General features: G+C 42.4%; 2 protein-coding genes across 2 annotated transcripts; both read right to left on the bottom strand.

Moving 5' to 3' along the window:
• On the bottom strand, positions 1–21,970 carry SLC7A3 (solute carrier family 7 member 3). Its single transcript, XM_047844942.1, has 12 exons — positions 21,906–21,970; positions 3,724–4,123; positions 3,170–3,328; positions 2,809–2,986; positions 2,492–2,604; positions 2,143–2,365; positions 1,828–1,967; positions 1,625–1,727; positions 1,220–1,380; positions 866–1,032; positions 408–516; positions 1–306 (listed from the first exon to the last, which is right to left on the bottom strand). The coding sequence occupies exons 2-12, from the start codon at positions 4,091–4,093 to the stop codon at positions 176–178; spliced, it is 1,854 nt and encodes a 617-aa protein (XP_047700898.1). The 5' UTR covers positions 4,094–4,123; positions 21,906–21,970; the 3' UTR covers positions 1–175.
• Positions 18,817–19,272, bottom strand: LOC125157867 (60S ribosomal protein L22-like 1). Its single transcript, XM_047844941.1, has one exon. The coding sequence runs from the start codon at positions 19,259–19,261 to the stop codon at positions 18,896–18,898; it is 366 nt and encodes a 121-aa protein (XP_047700897.1). The 5' UTR covers positions 19,262–19,272; the 3' UTR covers positions 18,817–18,895.
• Positions 21,971–22,405: the final 435 nt, after the last annotated feature.

Genomic DNA, 22,405 nt, shown 5'->3' on the forward strand with positions numbered 1-22,405 from the left:
TATAAAAAAAAAAAAAGGAATGAGGCACAGCAAAGACACATCTTTCACTCCACAATAAATACAGAGCTCTAGTGTTCCCCCACCAACATCCCATGGGAGGCCTAGCTTCCCATGTGCTCAAGAGTACTCTTCATTATTGTGCAGGGGGACCAGACAGCATTCAGGTATGACGATGTCAAATCGAAGGTGTACAGGCACTGCTGAGATCAAGGTCTAAAGTTTTGGCTCTAGACTTGAGTGGAGGTTGGTCACTCTTAACCTCTTCCAGGCTGTGGTGGATCCCATAGCCGAAGTAGATAGCAAACCCTAGTGGGGAAAGGTAGCTGTGAGGTAGGGAAATAGTGACCTGTAAAGGCTTAATAGGTCTCCCTACTTGAGACCAAGAGGGAAAAGCATTGGATACCTACCAATCAGCATCCAGACCCCAAATCGGGCCCAGGTGCCAGCTGTCATCTGCATCATAAGGTAAACATTCACAAAGATGCTCATTAGTGGGAGAAGAGGCAAAGCAGGTACCTGAGAACAAAGCAAAATCTCCTTTGTAGATACCATGCGGTGACCTAGAAAGAGATCCCTAACCTACTGGGGCCAGGAAAGGGAGGGTTCAACTCCTACTCATATTGTGTATTTCAATGCCCACTCACTGAATGCACATCGTATAGGACTCCAAGAATACAACGTTTGGGGAAATAGAACTGGAAAGGAACTATGGAGGGTGAGAGAAGAAGTCATTGGCCTAGGTATCTCCTGTATCTTTCCTTTCTTGTCCAATGAAAGAACACTTACAAACTCCATTAGATCACAAGGCATCTGGAGCCTAGTCTTCTGACATGGGTTGGTAGGTGGAAAGAAAGAGGTCATTTACCTTAAAGTGAAGGGGAGTGGAGCTCTGTGGCTGTCTCCAAATGACCCCAGTGATCCCAGTAATGAGCATCAGGAGCAGCACAACCACTGCAGTCCACACTGGGTCTCCAGAAAGCAGTGGAACGGGCCACTTGGTCAGCACGAGGCAAAGAAGAGTCAGCAGCAGAGCTTCAAGGGTCAAGTTGAGAAACATCAAAACCAACTCTTGAGACCAACACGTTAAGACATTAGGCCACCCCGTTCCAAGGAGGGTCACCGTTCTCTCTAGGCCGACCTCGGCCACCAAATGCCACACCCTCTCTCCCCCCATCATGCTGACCTCAAAGCCACCCCAGAGAAAATTTCTATCGCTCACCAACCAATGAGGAGCAAACATAGACAACTTGGCCAGAGAGTGGAGTGGGATTGGAGTTGAGTGGACAAAATAGTCCCTGTAGGGTCAGCTTCTCGGCTTCAGCTGTCTTCTCCTCCTGCAGCTCCACCTGATCTTCCTCATTCTTCACCTCAGACTGATACCTGAGGCAAGAGTAAGAAGGCAGTATTAGGAACAACCCTTAACCACTTGAGCATCTTCTCGCAGGCAGCTCTAGCTCCCACATAAGCCAGAAGGGTGGAAGCTCCTTTTGGCGGGGAGGAATATCCATATTCCTCCAGGAGACTCAGGATAACGAAGGCACAGGAAGGAGGAGGGAGAACACATCCCCATCACTCCTCATCCAAGAACAAAAACCCAAATCCTAGCTCACAGAGGGAGTCTCACCTGAGGATGAGGACACAAACAGCCACCAGGGAGTAAGCAAGCAGGGTCCCAATTGACATAAGGTCCACAAGATCAGCGAGCTCAAAGAGGAATGCCATGAATGCTGGAATTGATGGGCAGAAAGCAAGATGTGAGGGAAGCAAAGAGCAAAGTTGAGGGAATCGGTCAAAGAACGAGGGGAAGGACAGAGACAACCGTTTTACCTGCAACAATGCCAGAGACCACAGTGGCCACGATGGGGGTGTGTGTGCCGCTGTGGATCCTGGCGAGGACACGGAACAGGAGGCCATCCTCTGCCATCGCATAGATCACCCGAGGCATGGGGAACATAGAGCCCAAGAGGCTGGAGGGAGGAATGCCCAGAGTGGCGTGAGGTGACTGCAATCTCTATCCCCTGAGCCTGTGAGATTAAGGAATCTCCCTCTTCTCCTCACAGCCCTTTTAAGGGTTCTTCTCGGGTACCAAATGCTCAAGCCTAAGGCTCTGACCGCAGAGGAGAACAAACGTTTACCACTGACCTGGTAGAAAGAGCACAGAGGGATCCAATAGCCACAACATAGCGGGCAGGGGCCCATCCAGTGTGGAGAAAGGCCTCCGGCAAGGGGCTCTCAGGTTGAAGCTGGTAGTAAGGCATCATAAGCGTAAGTGCCGAAGAGACACCAAAATATGCCAAAAAGCAGACCAACAGTGAAATCACAATGCCCACGGGGATGGAACGTTGGGGATTCTTAGCTTCTTCGCCTGCAGGAAGGGGCACAAGTTTCTGAATCAGCTAAGCAGGTTTGCTTTTCTGCCACCCCCAATCTGCATGCAAACTGAGCATTCACTGTGTCCAAGCCCCAGACAGAACCAGCATGACTGTGTTACCAGTGGTAGCAATACAGTCGAAACCAACAAATGCATAGAAACAGGTAGCTGCTCCATGGAGAATCCCCTCGAGGCCGAAAGGCACAAATCCTCCAGAGCCCAGAGGGCCCAGGCTAAAGTGGAAGAAAAGGGTGGAAAAGGTAAAAGGTGTGTTCAGCCAACTCTGTGCCTTTTCCCTAATGCCAAACTACTCAGCCAGGTGCTCAAGACCTAAGCTCCCATTCCTCCCCAACCCAATCCTGAATGCCTTAGCGCAGACGCCCCTGGCTCCCCATCATGCTCCCAGCTCCGAATCTCCGGAGAGTGAATCTCCTAACCTATAAGTGTCATTGAGTCGAGCCACGGTCAGTTTGTAGTCCTCTTCTGTGAGTTTCCAATTGTGCAAGTCCCCCTTAATGAAGCCAGAGATGATGACAAAACCAAGAACCAAAAGGTTCACCACTGTGAACACTTTGGTAACCAGGGCTGACTCACTGGCCCCCAGAGCCAGCAATCCTGTGGGAAAGAGGCAATCAGGACTCATGAAGTCCTCGGTCCAAGATTTGTTTCCCCGCCTCAGTGCACACCTTTCCTGCCCAGTGTCTCTGCTTTCTCACCATTATCACCTCCATCAAGCCCTTCTCAGGCTTGGTCCCTCCTAGCCCTGCCTCCCACCATTAACCCTGTCTTTTCCCTCACCGGTGAGCAACAACACAAGGCCCAGAGCAAAGAAGTCTGGATATTCTGCAAGGACATAGGGAACATGCAGTGAGATGCTCCCTTGCAGGGTACGAGAGATGTGGTTCCCAATCAGGTTGTCGAAAGCCGAGCTCCAGGCCCGGGCCACACTGGCTGTACCTGGTAGAGCAGAGGGAGAAACAGGGGGTCAAGTTTCCTCCCTCCCCCAAACCAGTCACACAAATAATCCCTACTGTTTTCATCTATTCTTACTTTTTTTAAAGTAGGCTCTACGCCCACCCTGGGGCTTGAACTCACAACCCCTAGATCAAGAGTCACATGCTCCAACGACTGAGCCAGCCAGGCACCCTTAATCTTACTTTTTAAAAACCCAAACCAGTTAATTAAGGAAACCAGGGCAGAGATAAGTAGAAGGAACAATTTCTCCACCACACCTTCAACCCTCCCAGCCCCATAACAAACACATTTAAGGGTATTGGAGTCATGTGAATGTTGAAGACTACATCACTTCACCACTTCCTGATTCGAAGCCCCTCCCTGCCCCACCATCTCACCGATGACATAGGAGAGGATGAGGTTCCAGCCAGTGGTGAAGGCCCAGAGTTCACCCACGGTGACATAGCTGTACAGATACGCAGAACCAGAACGGGGAACTCGGGCACCAAACTCCGCATAGCACAGTCCAGCCAACACAGAAGATAGAGCGGCCACCAAAAAGCAGATCACAATGGATGGTCCAGCTTTATCTTTGGCCACCTCGCCAGCCAAGACATACACGCCTGCACCCAACGTGCTGCCCACACCCAGGGCCACCAAATCCAGAGTGCTCAGGCATCTGGCAAGGCGAGTGTCTGCCATGCCAGGCTCCAGGGTACGTCTGCGTACCAGCTTTTGACCAAATCTGCGAAGTGCGTGCCACAGCATTCTAGCTGGAATTGAAGAGGATTCTAGGATCTGGTGAGAAACAAGACAAAAGCCCTTCAATAGGGCTCATTATCCCTAAGCTCTAAGAACGCATTACAATACACACTCCACCAAGCTCAGGAGCGATGGGGGGGATGGGGAACATATTCAAGTCTCTTCCTCTAACCTCAGTTTCTTCCTTTAACAAGTAGGAAAAATAATACCTCACAGGTTTGTAGGAGTAATTTGCAGAAAAAGCAGGTGAAAGATCCCTATGATACAGTGGCCTGGCACCTCATGGGTGTTCAGTCAGTATCCGTCTCTTTCTCTGACGGAGAAACTAGGGTTTATCCTAGACCCCAACCCAGAAACCATGGAACCTGTTCTGTGTCCGTTTTCTGGCCTGTGGCTGTTTGGGAATTAAACAAACTCATCCCAGGAGCAGCCAGCAACTCTGGGCAGAACGCCCTTCTCACATCCACTCTCCACGTTCCTTTTCAGTGCTTATCCCAAGGGCTACTTAATAGGCAAGGTTCCCAGATTGCCCGGAGGGAGGAGAGGACCGACCTCCACTGCTGATCAAAAGTGAGCACCGACTCAATTCCATCCCTACTCACCCTGCCCACACCGTGTAAACCGTGCTACTGTCGCCCAGGGGAGTAAGCAAATGTTCCCCCACTTCCTCCCGCCTTGCTAGGCTGACCAGCAAGAATCAACAGTGGGGCGGGGCTTCGACATCTAAAGATTTGGAGATGCACCCAGAGGGGCCCCAGAGCAGCCTGAAATTGCTCGCACTAGAGACGGTCCCACCCTATGCCCCCTAACTCAGCTCCCAGATTCTTATGTCCCCGTTAGAAACGGTCTGGGGCTGAGGTGGAGACGGGAACCTTGGTTCTTGGGGCCGGGGTCTCGCCAGCAACAGGTCACGGCCGCGTTGATATAACTGCATGCTCTGGATGCCAGAGAATCCTAGGTATGCCCAGACCCTCGCCATCCCCTTCCGACACACTTGTCGGCCCCCAAGGCTTACCGGAGAGCTGTTGCAAGCCCAGGGAGAGGAGAGTCTCAAATCGGGTTGGGTGAGGCTGAGTTAAACCGAGTTGGGCTGGGGCTAGCGACTTCAGGTGCTCAGGCTTCAAAGCTGCTGCTTGGGGTCGTTGCGCGCCCAGCGCCCCCTTATATAGATCGGGAGGCGGAGCCGGTAACGTCATGGAATCCCACCCCTAATCCTCCCTACACCACCTCTCTGTCTCTCTTTCTCTCTCTCCCTCTCTCATTCATTCACTCCTTGGCTTTGCAAAAAGGACTGCGTGCGGCCTGAGACTGCTTCCCACTTGCAACAGCAGCCCGGCATGGCAAGGAGCGAGACAGGGGTCGGGGGTGGGGGGTGGAGGGTGGGGTGGAGGGTAGCCTTTTCCCATTCTCCGCGCTTATAGTCATAGCAGGACAGTGAGACTGGCCTGGCCGGAGACTCCATGGGATTTTCTACCTTTATGCCTTAATGGTCAGAATCTGTGATTGGTGGGAGTGGGGGAGGGGGAGAAGTGGAGGAGGAAACAGCACAGGAAGTCTCCAACTCCCACTCCCTCAGTCTTCCTTGCCTTGCTTTTCTACACGAGGTTTCCTCACCTCTAAAATCTTTCCCAAGGACTATACCAGATTATGGACAGCCATCTGACTCTGATCTCTCAGCTCTCACCCTCAGCTGTGGGTATTTCTATTACAGTCAGCAAGAGAATGGAAGATGATTTCAACCACCACAGATAATTAATCCCATTTAGATTTTCAGGCCCCAGTCTCTCCATGGTGTATTTCTGGCTGCCTATAAATGTTAAACTATTAAATATGAAATAGTAACAATATTGAATTATTGGAGGAAAGGGTGTGTTTAATCCCATTTTCCTGATGAGTAAGCTGAGGCTCAGAGGCATGACTCATCTGACATCACACCATAATTATTTGTTGACCATCTTACTGATAAACCTGGCCTATTAGACTTCAATGCCTGCTTCCTATAGGTACCATACTTAATTTGAATGCATGAGAAAGGTGGCAGCGGGCGCTTGGGTGGCTCACTACCTGCCCAACTCTTGGTTTCCGCTGAGGTCATCATCTCACAGTTGGTGAGTTCCAGATGCTGATCATTCATCGGGCTGCCAGCTCACCAGGCAGAGCCTGCTTGGGATTCTGTCTCCCTCCAACCCTCTCTGCCCCTACCCCATGCACATGTGTGCTATAAATAAATAAATAAATAATAAATCAAATAAACTTTTAAAAAATGCACAAGCGGCGCCTGGGTGGTTCAGTCCGTTACACATCCGACTCTTGATTTCCGCTCAGGTCATGATCTCACCGTTTGTGAGTTGGAGCCCCACATTAGGCTCTGTGCTGACAGTGAAGAGCCTGCTAGGGATTCTCTCTGCCCCTGCCTCTCTAAATAAATAAATAAATAAATAAACAAATAAATAAATAAAGCTTTTAAAAAATGCACAAGAAGAGGGGCGCCTGGGTGGCGCAGTCGGTTGAGCGTCCGACTTCAGCCAGGTCACGATCTCGAGGTCCGTGAGTTCAAGCCCCGCATCAGGCTCTGGGCTGATGGCTCAGAGCCTGGAGCCTGTTTCCGATTCTGTGTCTCCCTCTCTCTCTGCCCCTCCCCCGTTCATGCTCTGTCTCTCTCTGTCCCAAAAATAAATAAACGTTGAAAAAAAAATTAAAAAAAAATGCACAAGAAGAGGAGGTGTGACAGCCAGCAAAACCAAACAGGGAGAAGCACCAGCATTGGGACAGGCCTTTTTTTTTTTCTTTAATTTACATCCAAATTAGTTAGCACATAGTGCAACCATGATTTCAGGAGTAGATTCCTTAGTGCCCCTTACCCATTTATCCCATCCCCACTCCCACAACCCCTCCAGTAACCCTCAGTTTGTTCTCCATATTTATGAGTCTCTTCTGTTTTGTCTCCCTCCCTGTTTTTATATTATTTTTATTTCCCTTGCCTTATGTTCATCTGTTTTGTCTCGTAAAGTCCTCATATGAGTGAAGTCATATGGTTTTTGTCTTTCTCTGACTAATTTCACTTAGCATAGTACCCTCCAGTTCCATCCACATAGTTGCAAATGGCAAGATTTCATTCTTTTTGATTGCCGAGTAATACTTCATTGTATATATATACACCAAATTTTCTTTATCCATTCATCCATGGATGGACATTTGGGCTTTTTCCATACTTTGGCTATTGTTGATAGTGCTGCTATAAACATGGGGGTGCATGTGTCCCTTCAAAACAGCACACCTGTATCCCTTAGATAAATGCCTAGTAGTGCCATTGCTGGGTCATAGGGTAGTTCTATTTTTAGTTTTTTGAGGGGGACAGGCCCTTTTAAGCTAGGAGTTTCTGGGAAACAGAAGAGCTGAAGAATCAAAGAATGATCAAATTTGGTGTCAGACCCATAATCCCATCCAACTTAGTCAGTTCTTACTAATAATGGAGCAACAAGGGTTGTGAAGGTGTGGTTCTCCTCCATCAAGACATCTCAGGTATTAAAAATGGACCCAAATAACCCTGCTCCCTTTTACATCATCCATTATGAATATGTCACCCATGAATCTGACTAAAATCTAAATCCTTTTATTTATTTTTAAATCGTTTTAATGTTTACTTATTTTTGAGAGAGAGAGACACACACACACACAAAGTGTGAGCAGGGGAGGAGCAGGGAGAGAGGGAGACACAGAATCCGAAGCAGGCTCCAGGATCTGAGCTGACAGCACAGAGCCCGAAATGGGGCTTCAACTCACGAGCCGTGAGACCATGACCTGAGCCGAAGTCAGACACCCAACTGACTGAGCCACCCAGATGCCCCTAAAATCTAACTCCTTTTAAAAGCAATTGGTATTTTCAGCTAGCTACATCTCCATTTTGGCATTCCATAAGTATTTATTGAGCACTGACTATGTGTATAAGCAGCTAGTATAGCAACGAAAAGATTACAAAATAAACAAAATAAAATCCTTGTCAGGGCGCCTGGGCGGTTCAGTTGGTTAAGCATCTGACTCCTGGTTTTGGCTCAGGTCATGATTTCAGGGTTCATGAGTTCTGACAGTGGGGAGCCTGCTTGGAATTCTCTCTCTCCCTCTCTCTCTGCCCTTCCCTGCTGGTGCTCTAAATAAATAAATAAATAAATAAATAAATAAACAAACTTAAAAAAAAAACCAATAAAGTCTTTACCAAAAATCTAGTTAGGGAAATAAAATACACACAATATGATTAAAACAGTTTTACATAATGGTTAGGAGTGGAGTCTTTGGAGTTAGATCTAGGTTAAAGTCCTTGTTCATCCACTGTGACCTTGAGCAAAATTATCTTAACATCTCTGAGCCTCAGTTTCTGGATATAATATACATATTTCATAGGGTTGTTGTGATGCTTAGGTGAAATTATGAAGTCAATACTTCATGCCTGGCACATGGGCAGTATTCAATGGAAACTTATACATATTTAGAATAATATATTGGTGTGTAATATATATTAGTGTATAATCATCTGGCTGCTTAGATTAGCTGATTGATTCGACTATGAGATTGACAAACTGGTGTTGTAAATATTCAGGAAGAGGATATCAAAACAGACTGGAATACATAAAGAAGACCTCTTAGTTTGTAAGAGGTTGAGAAGAGGTTGGCAGGGAACTTAAGGTGAGCCTTGAAGGACGAAAGGTGGATGAGCTCTGGACCTACAGAGGCATGAAGTAGCATAGACAAGCTTAGCAAGTGTAGTGTTTGTTAGTCAGCAGTGAAAGATAAGATTGGGTAATGGACCACTCCCTCTTGGAGTAATGGGTGTCATAAATTTATTATCCAATATGTAAACGGTAATACTTACCTTTGGTCATAAACTCACACAAGTGAAGTCGAACAGTGGACTTAATAAGTACTCAATTATTCAATAAAAATTTGGTCGATGGAGTCACGTGGGTGGCTCAGTTGGTTAAGTGTCCGACTCTTGGTTTTGGCTCAGGTCATGATCTTAGGGTTCATGAGTTTGGCCCCTGCATCAGGCTCTGTGCTGACAGTGTGGTGCTTGCTTGGGATTCTCTATCTCTCTCTGCCCCTCCCCTGCTTGCTCTCTCTCTCTCTCTCTCTCTCTCTCTCTCAAAAATAAATAAATAAACTTCAGAAGTTAAAAAAAATTTTTGGTCAATGAAATAGAAGCATCAGGAGGTGCCCTCCAATCCTAGCATTCCCAGATTTTGTGAACAACTATCACCATTGACCTATCCATCCCTTTCATGAATTTGTAGAATTCAACTGTATTTCCTTCCACAGCTTTTATATTTCCAGAAATTCCATGGTGCCCTCAATTATTATGGACTTCCTCCAACTTCAATATCTCTTTCTTGTAGTACAATGGCCAGGTGTGAACACTAATCTTTTTCTTTAAAGTAAGCTCTACACCCAACATGGGGCTTAATATCAAGAGTCACATGCTCTACTGACTGAGCCAGATGCCCCCAAACACTAAAGTTTTTGTTTGTTTTTATTATAAAAGAATTTAACACTAATGAAAACTGCAAAAATTCACTAATAATTCCTAACAGACCAACTCTCTATATTTCTGTATGTTCTGTAATGATCTCTCTTTGTTGTTGTTATGGTCTTTGTCTATATTCAGTTATCATACAATTTTGCATTCCCTTTTTTTCATGATCAAATATTTTTTCTAATTACTACTTCTGTTCAAAATTATCATTATTAGTAGTTGCATCATATTCCACAGCATTGATAAAACATTACTTATTTAACCATTTAAACATTTATTCAGGTTGTTTCCAGTTTTCCTTTATTCTAAGAAATACCTTCATTAACACAATGTCTCTATTTACTTGAATTCCTTTCTTAGGCTTCATTCACAGGAGTGGAAATATTGAGTCAAACATAATGAAGATATTTATAAAATTTGATACTTGTTACAGTGCTTCACCAAGGGAATGTTTTTTCAATTTAGAGAGCTATCAGTCATGTTAGAGTAAACCAGCTTTACCACAATTCCATCAGCATAGCTATCACTTTAACAAGTTATTTGCTACCAAAATAAAATTAGAAAGAAATTCATTCTGTTTGTAATTAATAAACAGTTCAGTAAATGTTCACAAAACAAACATACACACAAAAAAAATGAACACACACATGTAACAGCATCCACATCAAGAAACAAAACATTATCAGGACGCCTGGGTGGCTCAGTCAGTTAAGCGTCTGACATTGGCTCAGGTCATGATCTCATGGTTTGTAGGTTCGAGCACCAATTCAGGCTCTGTGCTGACAGCTCAGAGTATGGAGCCTGCTTGGGATTCTGCGTGTCCCTCTCTCTCTGCCCCTCCCCTGTTCATGCTCTGTCTCTCAAAAGTAAATAAACATCAAAAAAATTGAAGAAACAAAACATTATCAGTGCCCCAGAAATTCCTTTCATGCTTCCTTCCAGTTACTACTCCCATCCCCAACAAAAGCAACCTCTGTCCTGACTTCTAACAGCATAGACTTTTATAAACCTGTTTTTTGTACCTTATATAAATGGAATCATACAGTATGTACTCTTTTGTTAAGATAAAATTAACATACCATAAAATTCACCCCTTGTAAAGTACACAATTAAGTAGTTTTTAGTATCATCAGGGCTGTGTATCTATCATTACAATCAATTTAATTTAATTTAATTTAATTTTAAAAACATTTTTCTTTTTTTGTTTTTTAAATATTTACTTTTTGGGAGAGCACAAGTGGGGGAGGGGTAGAGAGAGTGGGACAGAGGATCTGAAGCGTGCTCTGCGGTGACAGGCTGACAGCAGCAAGCCTGATGTGGGGCTCAAACTCACAAACAGCAAGATCATGACCTGAACTGAAGTCAGATGCTCAACTGACTGAGCCACCCAGGTGCCCCTACAATAAATTCTAGAACATTTTCATCATCCCAGAAAAAAAATAAAAACCTTTTCTTATTCCCAGTTTTTCCCCATTTCCTACCAACCCCTCACCCCATCCATTCCTAGGCAACCACAATTCTACTTTCAGTCTCTATAATGTGGCTGTTCTGGACATGTCACATTAAATGCAATCATACAGTATGAGATCTTTTGCGAACCAGATTTTTTCATTTACCATAATGTTTTAAAGGTCCATCCACGTTGTACCATGTTTAATAAGCACTTCATTCTTTTTTATTGGCAATTAATGTTTCATTGTATGGAAATACCATATTTTATCTATTCATCAACTGATAGACATTGGGTTGTTTCTGGGGTTTTTTGCTATATGAGTAACATTGCTATGAATATTAGTGTACAAGTTTTCCTGTGGACATGTTTTAACTTCTTTAAAGTACATACCCAGGAGTGGAACTGCTGGATTGTATGGTAAATCTGTGTTTAACTTTTTGAGGAGCTGACAGATTGTTTTCTACAAAGGCTGTACCACTTTACATCCCCCCCCAGTAGTGTATAAGAGTTCTAATTACCCCACATTCTCACCAATACTTGTTATACACCATCTTTGTAATTATAGCCAACCTAGTGGTTGTGAGGTGGTATTTACTGTGGTTTTGATGTGCATTTCCCTAGTGACTAATGACATCGAGCATCTTCTCATGTGCTTATTGGCCATGTGGATGTTTTATTTGAAGAAGAACCTGTTAAAATATTTTGCCCTTTTTTTTTGCATTTTTAAAAATTTTTTATTTATTTATCTTTGAGAGAGAGAGGGAGAGGCAGAGGAGAAAGAGACAGTCCCAAGCAGGCTCCACGCTGTCAGTGCAGACCCTGACTCAGGGCTCCAACTCACAAACCTGTGACCTGAGCGAAATCAAGAGTTATACACTTAACCAACTGAGCCACCCAGGCACCCCTCTTTTGTCCATTTTTAATTGGGTTATCTTTTAGTTGTCGAGTTTTAAAAATTGTTTATATTGTCTAGACACTAGATCCTTAGCAGATATAAGATTTGCAGGGCACCAGGCTAGCTCAGTCAGTGGAGCATGTGACTCTTAATCAGGGAGTTATGAGTTTGAGGCCCATGTTGGGTATAGAGATTACTTAAAAACAGAATCATTTTAAGTAAGCTGTTTGCCTAACATGGGGCAAACTCACAACACTGAGATCAAGAATCGCATGCTCTATCAACTGAGCCAGCCGGCCACTCATTGCTAACATTTTTGCCCATTCTATGGGCTGTCTTTTCACTTTCTTTATAGTGTCTTTTGATGTACAAACGTTTTTAATTTTGATGAAGTTCAATTTATTTATTTTTTCATTGCTTCTGCTTTAAGTATCACACGTGAAAAAACACTGCGTAATCCATGGTGACCAAGATTTATGCCTATGTTTCCGTCTAAGAGTTTTATGGGGTTTTTTTTCATATATTTAGGTCTTTGGTCCATTTTGAGTTAATGTTTGTACAAAGTATGAGATTGGGGTCCAAATTCATTCTTTGGCATGTAGATATCAAGAATTCCAATACCACGTATTGATAAACTAATCTTTACCCCATTAAATGGTCTTGGCACCCTTGTCAAAAATCAATTGACCACAAATCCACAAATGAGGATTTACTTATGGACATTCAATTCTGCTCCAATGACATATATGTCTGTTCTTATGCCAGTACCACACTGTCTTGGTTACTGTTAGCTTCGTGGTAAGTTCTGAAATTGGGAAATGTGAGTTCTCTAACTTTGTTCTTCTTTTTCAAGATTCTTTTGGCTATTCTAGGTCCCTTGAATTTCCATATGAAATTTAGGATCAGCTTGTTAGCTTCTGCAAAGACAGCTGGAATTTTTATGGGTATTGCCTTGAATCCATAGATCAATTTGAGGAGTACTGCCATCTTAACAATGTCAAAGCTTCTGATCCATGAACATGAGATGTCTTTCCATTATTTAATGTCTTCTTTAATTTCTGTCTACGATATTTTGTAGTTTTTAGAGTGTAAGTTTTGTACTACTTTTGATAAATTTATTCCTTAGGTATGTTATTCTCTTTGATGTTATTGCAAATATAAATATTTTCTTAACTTCATTTTTAGTTTGTTCATTGTCCTTATAGAAATACAACTGGGGGGAGCCTGCCTGGCTCAGTTGGTAGAACATGCAACTCTTGATCTCAGGGTAGTGAATTTGAGTCCCACGTTGAACATACAGATTACTTTAAAAAAGAAAAGAAAAGATGGGGCATCTGGGTGTCTCAGTCAGTTAAACATCTGACTTCGGCTCAGGTCATGATCTCGCAGTCTGTGAGTTCGAGCCCCCTGTCAGGCTCTGTGCTGACAGCTCAGAGCCTGGAGCCTGCTTCAGATTCTGTGTCTCCCTGTCTCTTGGCCCCTCCCATGCTCATGCTCTGTCTCTCTTTGTCTCTCAATAATAAATAAACATTAAAAAAAATTTTTAATAAATAAAATAAGAAGAAAATAAAAAAGAAAAGAAAAGAAAGAAAGACTGGGCACCTGGGTGGCTCAGTTGGTTAAGCATCTGACTCTTGATTTCAGCTCAGGTCACAATCTCAGGGTCGTGGGATCAAGAACCACATTGACCCCCAAGTCAGGCTCCATACGGCATGGAGACTGCTTGAGATTCTCTCTCCCTCCCTCTGACCCTCTGACCCTCTCCCCCATCACACACACACACACACACACACTTTCTCTAAAAAGAGAAAAAAGGGGTGCCTGGGTGGCTCAATCAGTTAAGCGTCCGACTTCAACTCAGGTCATGATCTCCCAGTTCATGGGTTCAGGCCCCACATCAGGCTTTGTGCTGACAGCTCAGAGCCTGGAGCCTGGTTCAGATTCTGTGTGTGTGTCTCTCTCTGGCCATCCCCTGCTCTCTCTCTCTCTCTCTCTCTCTAAAATAAACATTAAAAATTTTTAAAGAAAAAATGAAGAAGGAAATATAATTGATATTTGTATATTGATTTTGTATCCTGCAACCTGGCTGAACTCACTTACTACTTTCCAATAATGTTTTACTGGATTCCTTAAGCCTTTTCTTTAATTGGGGTAAATTACACATAACCTTTACCACTTTAACCATTTTATTGATTTTATCTTAAGTAATCTCTATCCCCAATTTTATTTTATTTTAAGTAATCACTACTCCCAATATGGGGCTCAAACTCATGACCTGGAGATCCAGAATTGCATGCTCCACTGACTGAGTCAGCCAGGCGCCCCTCAGGACTTTCTATATACAAGCTCATGTCATCTGCAGATACAGATAATTTTACTTCTTCTCTTCCAATACAGATGCCTTTTATTTCTTTTCCTTGCCTAATTGTTCTAGCTCAAACTTCCAGTACAATGTTGTACAGAAATAGTGAGAGTACTCATCCTTATCTTGTTCCTGATCCTAGGAGGATAGTACTCAGTTTTTGACTATTAAGTATGTTGTTAGCTGTGTGTTTTTTGTAGACCCTTTACCAGACTGAGGAAGTTCACTCAACATTAACTTTCTGAGATTCATCCATATTGCTGTGCATCATTGCTGGTCATTAATTCTCAGGTGTATAGTATTCCTTTGTGGGAATATATCACAATTTATTCCTTCTACTTTGTTGATTAACTTTTCATTAGTTTATAGTTTTTAGCTCCTATACATAGTGCTGCTATGAATATTCTAGTGCATATTATTTGCTGGACATAAGTGCACATTCCTGTTGGATATAGACCTAGCAGTGGACTTGCTGAGTCAGAGAATATATTCAATTTTTGAAATTTTATGTTCAAAATTGCCCATCTCAATTTTGTAAGACTGTTAATAGTACTAATACAATGAATTTTAAAAGATGTCATAGGTTCATAGCAACACTTTAAAAAGGCCAGGGTGGGGAGCTCTTCTTTATAGAAGAATGCCAGCTAATAAATCTACAAAAAATGTTAGAATTAGAAAATCATCATTTTGGGGTACCTGGGTGGCTCAGTTGGTCAAGTGTCCAACTTCAACTCAGATCATGATCTTGTGGTTCATGAGTTCAAGCCCCATGTCGGGCTCTGTGCTGACAGCTTGGAGCCTGGAGCCTGCTTTGGATTCTGTGTCTCCCTCTCTCTCTGCCCCTCCCCTGCTCATGTTCTGTCTCTCTCTCTCAAAAATAAATAAAAAAATGTTTTTAAAAAGAAAGAAAATCATTATTTTACACTGACCAAAGTAATAACTGATTCAGACAAGGATCCTTAATAAATGATCCTTGAATGTTGGGAAACAGGATATTCACATGATCCCAAAGTACTACCCCACAGATTACATATTTTTTAAGTTTTTTCTAAATGTTTATTTTTGAGAGGGAGACACACACACACACACACAGAGCATGAGCAGGGTAGGGGCAGAGAGAGAAGGAGACATAGACTCTGAAGCAGCCTCCAGGCTCTGAGCTGTCAGCACAGGGAGTGATGCAGGGCCCAAACCCACTAACTGTGAGATCATGACCTGAGCTGAGGTCAGACACTTAACTGACTGAGCCACCCAGGTGCCCCCAGATTACATGTTAATTACACAGGAAAAGATACCTCTATTAGTTTTCTGTTTCTGCTGTAACACATTACAAACTTACTGGCTTACAACACAAATTTATTATTGTACACTATGTAGGTCAGAAATCCGGCACTGCATTACTGGATTCTTTCCTCAGGGTCTCACAGGGATAAAACCGAAGTCTCTGCATTCCTTTTTAGATATTATGGGAAAGAATCCACTTCCAGGCTCATTCAAGTTGTTGGCAGAATTTAGTTCCCGGCAGCTGTAGCACTGAGGTCCCCATTTCCTTAACATGTAATCTTCTCTATCTCTAAGCCACAATGCATCAAATCCTTCCGCTTTGAATCTCTGTCACTTCCACTCTTCTACTTTTTTAGATATATTTTTTTAAGATTTATTTACTTATTTTGACAGAGAGAGAGAGGGAGAGCATGAGCAGGGGAGGGGCAAAGAGAGACACGGAGAGAGAGAATACCTAACGAGCTCTGCACTGCTGAAGCAGGGCCCAAACTCACAAACCATGAGATCATGACCTGAGCCAAACCAGGACTTGGATGCTTAACTGACTGGGCTACCCAGGTGCCCCTCTCATCTTCTATCTTTAAGGCCTCATGTGATTACAGTGGGCTCATTGAGATAATCCAAGGCAATGTCCCTATTTTAAGAATTAGTAACCTTAATTACAACTGCAAAGTCCTTTTTTGCTATGTAACACATTCACTGGGAGAGAAGATAATGGGGGTCAAAATTCTGCCTACAACACAGAACCTTTACAGTAGAGAGATCTGGGGGAACCACCTTAACCAAATTATCATACTTAGAATCACAAATACTGGAACAAACTGACATTATGGGACTCTAGGTATGATGTAATGAGAAGTACATATCATCTACGACATTTTTTTGCCAAAAAATTTTTACTCTGAATCTAGTCACAAGGAAATAATCAGACAAATTCAGCTTGTGAGACATTCTACAAGACAAAAGACAACTAGCCAGAGCTCTGCAAATGTCTTGAAGACAAAAGAAAAGGAGCATAGGGGCTATTTTAGATTAAAGAAGACTAAAGAGGGGCGCCTGGCTGGCTCAGTCAGAAGAGTGTGTGACTTGGAGCTCCTGGATGGCACAGTCGGTTAAGTGTCCAACTTCAGCTCAGGTTATGATCTCGAGGTTCATGAGTTCGAGCCCTGAATCAGGCTTTGCACTGACAGTATGGAGCTTGCTTGGGACTCTCTCTCTCTCTCTCTTTCTGCCCACCCCCCCCCCCCAATTGCACACATGGGTGCACTTTCTCTCTCTCTCAAAATAAATAAATAAACTTAAAAAAAAAAGAAGAGCATGTGACTCTAGATCTTAACGTTGTAAATTACAGCCCCACATTAGGTGTAGAGATTACTTTAAAAAAATAAAATCTTAAAAAAAAGGAGACTTGGGACACCTGGATAGCTCGTTTGGTTAGGCATCCCACTCTTGATTTCAGCTCAGGCCATGAATCTTACAGTTCGTGAGTTTGAGCCTCACTTCCAGTTCAGCGCTGACAGTGTGGAGCCTGCTTGGGATTCTCTGTCTCCCTCTCTCTCTGCCTCTCCCCAACCCACGTGCATGCACTGGCACACTTGCACACATTCTCTCTCTCTCTCCTCAAAACTAAATAAACATTTTTTAAAAAGGAGACTAAAAAGACATGATATTATAAAGTGCATATTCCTTAATTGGAACTTTACTTGATATCAAAAAACAGCTATAAAGGACATTATTGGGACTATTGGGGAAATCTGAATGTGGATTGTGTGTTAGATTATATCGTATCAACATTAACTTCTCCTGCAGGAAAATGGCATTAAGGTTATGTAGCAGAATGTCCTTTTTCTTAGGAGATATGTGCTAAGGATGAAGTGTCATGAACTCACAAATGGTTCAGCAAAATAATGTGCATATATGTGTGTGAACATGCATGCACATGAAAAGTGTGTTTAGAGGGAAGAAGAGAAAGCAAAACGTGGCAAATGCTGGGGTGCCTGGATGTCTCAGTCGCTTAAGCATCTGACTTTGGTCACGATCTTGCAGTTTGTGGGCCTGAGCCCTGGGTCGGGCTCTATGCTGACAGCTTGGAGCCTGGAGCCTGCTTCGGATTCTGTGTCTCCCTCTCTCTGCCCCTGCCCCACTTGTGCTCTCTCTCTCTCAAAATAATAAACATTAAAAAACATTAAAAGTAAATTCTTAAAAAAACATGGCAAATGCTGACAATTGATGAATCTAGGTGATCAGTAGACAGGTATTCATTGTACTACTCAAGTTATCCAGAAGTTTGAATGTTTTAAAAAATTTCAGAATGATCACCCTTTCATAGATAATATCTCACTTTTTCTACTTTGTAATCCATTTGGAATTTTCTTTGGTGTATGAAATGTGATATATATGTTATATATAATATCCATATGTATTATATATAATTTGAATTTTTGTCAAAATACAAATCAGCTGGCCTAATACAATTCATTAGTCATTCTTTTCTGAACTGTTTGATGATGCCCACTTTATCATATAGTAAATTCTTAAATATACTAGCATATAGTATGAATTTTACATTTTTCCATTGGTCTATGTCTACTATTGGGCCAGCACATTAAATTTGGTTTTCATTTTTTTTTGTTTATTTTTTAAGTAAGCTCTATGCCCAAAGGGGGGGTTGAACTCATGACTTCGAGATCAAGAGTTGCAAGTTCTACCCACTAAGCCAGCCAGGTACACCTAGGTTAAAATTTTAAAAATTGCAAAACTAGGGGCACCTGGCTGGATCAGTGGGTAGAACCTGTGACTCTTGATCTCGGGGTCATGAATTTGAGCCCACGTTGGGGGCTCAAATTAAAACTTTTTTAATTAAAAAAAGTCACAAAAGCAAAACATGTTCATGAGAAAGAAAGTAAAAATCCACTCCCACCCAGTGTGATAGCTCCACTGTTAACAGTTTATTTTGTTTTCTTCCAGATTCTGTGTTTATATAAGAAACTATATGTGTAATATAAACACATATATTCTCTAAAAATATGAATATGATTATAATATACATATTCTTCTGCTCTTTACTTTTTTTTCTTAAAAGTATACTTTGGATACTTTGGTACTTTCCAAACCAGTACTCATAGATACCACCCCCCCTCACTTTTTTATTTTATTTTTTATTTTTTTTTCCACAGGGTACAGTGTTTTTTATCCACCAATAAACTAAAAGTCCATTTCTAGATGTTTCTTTCCTTTGCATGCTTCATTTGTTTTATTAGCAAGCAAAACCCTGTAAGAGGCTGCCTTATCTAGTCTTCAGATTCAGATCCATCTTCATCTTGACTAATCTGGAAGTAACGAAGTTCGTAAGTCTCCTTGTCAGATGCAACCACATGTAGCCAATCACGAAGATTGTTCTTCTTAAGGTATTTCTTGGTAAGATATTTCAAATACCTTTTAGAGAACTGTTTCTCAGAAACAACTGTGATTTTATTCTTGATGCGTTCAATGTGAACAACATTCCCCAGATTTCCAGTTTTTCCATTGACTTTAACCTTCTCCCGTAGAAACTGTTCAAAATTTCCAGAATCAAAAATTCCATCTTCTACTGGATGAGTAAGGTCCAAATTAAATTTCCAGGTTGACTTCTTAGGCTTCTTGTCTTTCGGCGCCATCTTGGAGGCCAACCGTGGCATCAGAGAGCCCCCCTCACTTTTTTTTTTTTTCAACGTTTATTTATTTTTGGGACAGAGAGAGACAGAGCATGAACGGGGGAGGGGCAGAGAGAGAGGGAGACACAGAATCGGAAACAGGCTCCAGGCTCTGAGCCATCAGCCCAGAGCCCGACGCGGGGCTCGAACTCACGGACCGCGAGATCGCGACCTGGCTGAAGTCCGACGCCCAACCGACTGCGCCACCCAGGCGCCTCCCCCTCACTTTTTTAAATGGCTCGCTCCTGTTCCACAGTTTGGAGGACCCATAATTTATTTAGCCACTGCCCTATTTATGCACATTCATGTAGTTTCTAAGTTTCTTTTCCCAGCACAACCTTGGAAATAATAAGTGCTTTGCCATATTTTAACATTTGTTAAAGAAAGACTTGCTCTTTTCACAAAGTACTTCAAGCAGTTTATTTTTCAAAGTCATTTTAAGTCATTTCTACTATAATGCTTATTTAGAAAATGAGAATTTGTTCCAAAGCAAGTGATGTATCAGGCAACAATTTGAGCAAAATGCAAATCTCGCCTTTGCTTATGTGTAATTCATGTGTGGGAAACAGTAAATGAATGCAGCAAACTGCACCCAGATTAACCAAGCCATGCAGGAATACACATAATGAACACACTACATACACTGCAGACATCTACCAGCTACATCAGTATGTTATGAGTCACACCCATCCACATCTGGTGTTACAGCTTTCTGTCAAATTTCAGAAAACTCCTTTTCCACAGCTTCACAATAATTCACAAGCTAAAACCATTCAATGCCCAATTCCACGAGTGCACTTTAGGTCTTCTTCAAGGTAACTTGCTTATTTATTGTAGTATTCATAGGTTTCTTATCATTTAACATGTGTAAAGTTGTGATATCCATTTTTATTAGCCTCCTATCTTTTTTATGTCACTGACACAGATTTTTAGCGTTGTACCTCTAATCCTACCTTACCTATAACCCATGTGGCTTTGATTGCACAATTCTGCATAGCTGGATGATTTTTAAAAATGCATATTTTGGGGCACTTGGCTGGTTTAGTTGGTTAGGTGTCCACCTCTTGATTTTGGCTCAGGTCATGATCTCACCGTTTGTGAGATCAAGACCCACACCAGCCTCCACACTGACAGTGCAAAGCCTGCTTGGAATTCTGTGTCTCCCTCTCTCTCTGCCCCTCTCTCATGTGTGCTCTCTCTCTCTCTCTTTCTCTTTCAAAATAAATAAACTTAAAAAAAAAAAGAGGGGCGCCTGGGTGGCTCAGTCAGTTGGGCATCCAACTTCGGCTCAGGTCATGATCTCGCGGTCCGTGAGTTCGAGCCCCGCGTGGGGCTCTGTGCTGACAGCTCGGAGCCTGGAGCCTGTTTCGGATTCTGTGTCTCCCTCTCTCTCTGACCCTCCCCCGTTCATGCTCTGTCTCTCTCTCTGTCTCAAAAATGAATAAACGTTAAAAAAAATGCACATGTTGCTTAGAGCAGAATTGACTGTATTGAGTTTCAAGAAAAGTTTTGTTGAGGCTCTGAGTAGAATCACAATAAATTCATAAATTTATTTTAAGAGAATTAATATTCTTTTGTAAAAAGTAAACTCTGCACCCAATGTGGGGCTCTAACTCACGACCCTGAGATGAAGAATTGCATGCTCTATTGACTGAGCCAGCCTGGTGCCCCTATAGAACTAATATTCTTGTATTTAGTTTTTCTTTTTTTATAATGTTTATCTTTGAGAGAGAGAGAGAGAGCGAGAGAGCAAGCAGGGTAGGGACAGAGAGAGAGGGAGACACAGAACCTGCAGTGGGCTCTGTGCTGACATCAGAGAGCCCAAGGTAGGACTTGAGCCCAGGAACTTCAAGATCATAACCTGAGTCAAAGTCAGATGCATAACCGACTGAGCCACCTGGACACCCCTATAGTTAGTTTTTCTAACCGGAAACAAAAGATGTTTCTATTTCTCAGTTAAGCTTTGTAGTTTTTCTTAGGCCATACGTATCTCTCATTGAGCTTATTTCAAAATATTGTATGCATATATGTTAATTACTATCATGCATAGGATCTCTTTTATTTGGGTTTTTTTTCTAACTGGTTAATTATGGTGTACAAGATTGCTACTGATTTCTGTATATTTTTCTTACCTGGGAAATACTTAGGCATACAACCACGTCATCTGTAAGTATTAGTTTTGTCTCTTCTTTTCAAATATTGATTCCTCTCATTTCTCTTTCAAATCTTATGGCACTAGCCAGGACACCCAACACAATATTGAATAATAATGGCAATAACAGGCATCCTCATTTTATTTGCAATTTAAAAGGGAGTACATATGGTGACTGTTTGGGGTTCTCTCTACCACACTGAGAAAACATCCTTCAATAAAAAAAAAGGAAAGAAAAACGAAAACATCCTTCTATTTCTATTTTTTTTAATTACTTTATTAGGAACAGATGTTTACAACATTGTTCCACATAAGATGTTTTCTTTCATTTTCAATTCTTTCTTTTATTTGGCATCATGTCAGCCACAAGTGAACATTTCAAACCTCTAGGCTTTTGCCCATGCTGTCTCTTGTTTAAAATGTTCCTCCTTTCTCAGCTTAAAAGTGCCTACTCACGTTTCGAGACTGTATTACGCAGGCCTTTTTTCTATTACAACAGGCAAAAATCCTTCGCTCTATTGTACACCTGAAAGTAATATAACAGTATATGTTAACTATACAGGAATAAACATTTTTTAAGTTTATTTTTATTTGAGAGAGAGAGAGAGCTTGTGCAAGCAAGGGAGGGGCTGAGAGAGAGGGAGACAGAATCCCAAGCAGGCTCTGTGCTGTAAGGGCAGGGCCCGACACAGGGCTCAAAGGAACAGTGAGATCATGACCTGAGCTGAAATCAAGAGTCGGACGCTTAACCAACTGAGCCACCCAGGCACCCCCAGGAATTGAAATTTTAAAAAAGGAGAGACAGAAATCCAACTCAAATTACTAGAAGCAAAAAGGAGACTGTATTGGCTTACACAATCAGAAAGGGTAAGGAAAATGAACCTTTTTTTTCTTTCTGCCTCCTCACTGCTCCTCTATGGAAAGAAAACTGATGAACATGACTAAAGACTTTAAGA

This window comes from Prionailurus viverrinus, chromosome X (genome assembly GCF_022837055.1).
Source record: "Prionailurus viverrinus isolate Anna chromosome X, UM_Priviv_1.0, whole genome shotgun sequence".
Classification (NCBI taxonomy): Eukaryota; Metazoa; Chordata; class Mammalia; order Carnivora; family Felidae; genus Prionailurus; species Prionailurus viverrinus.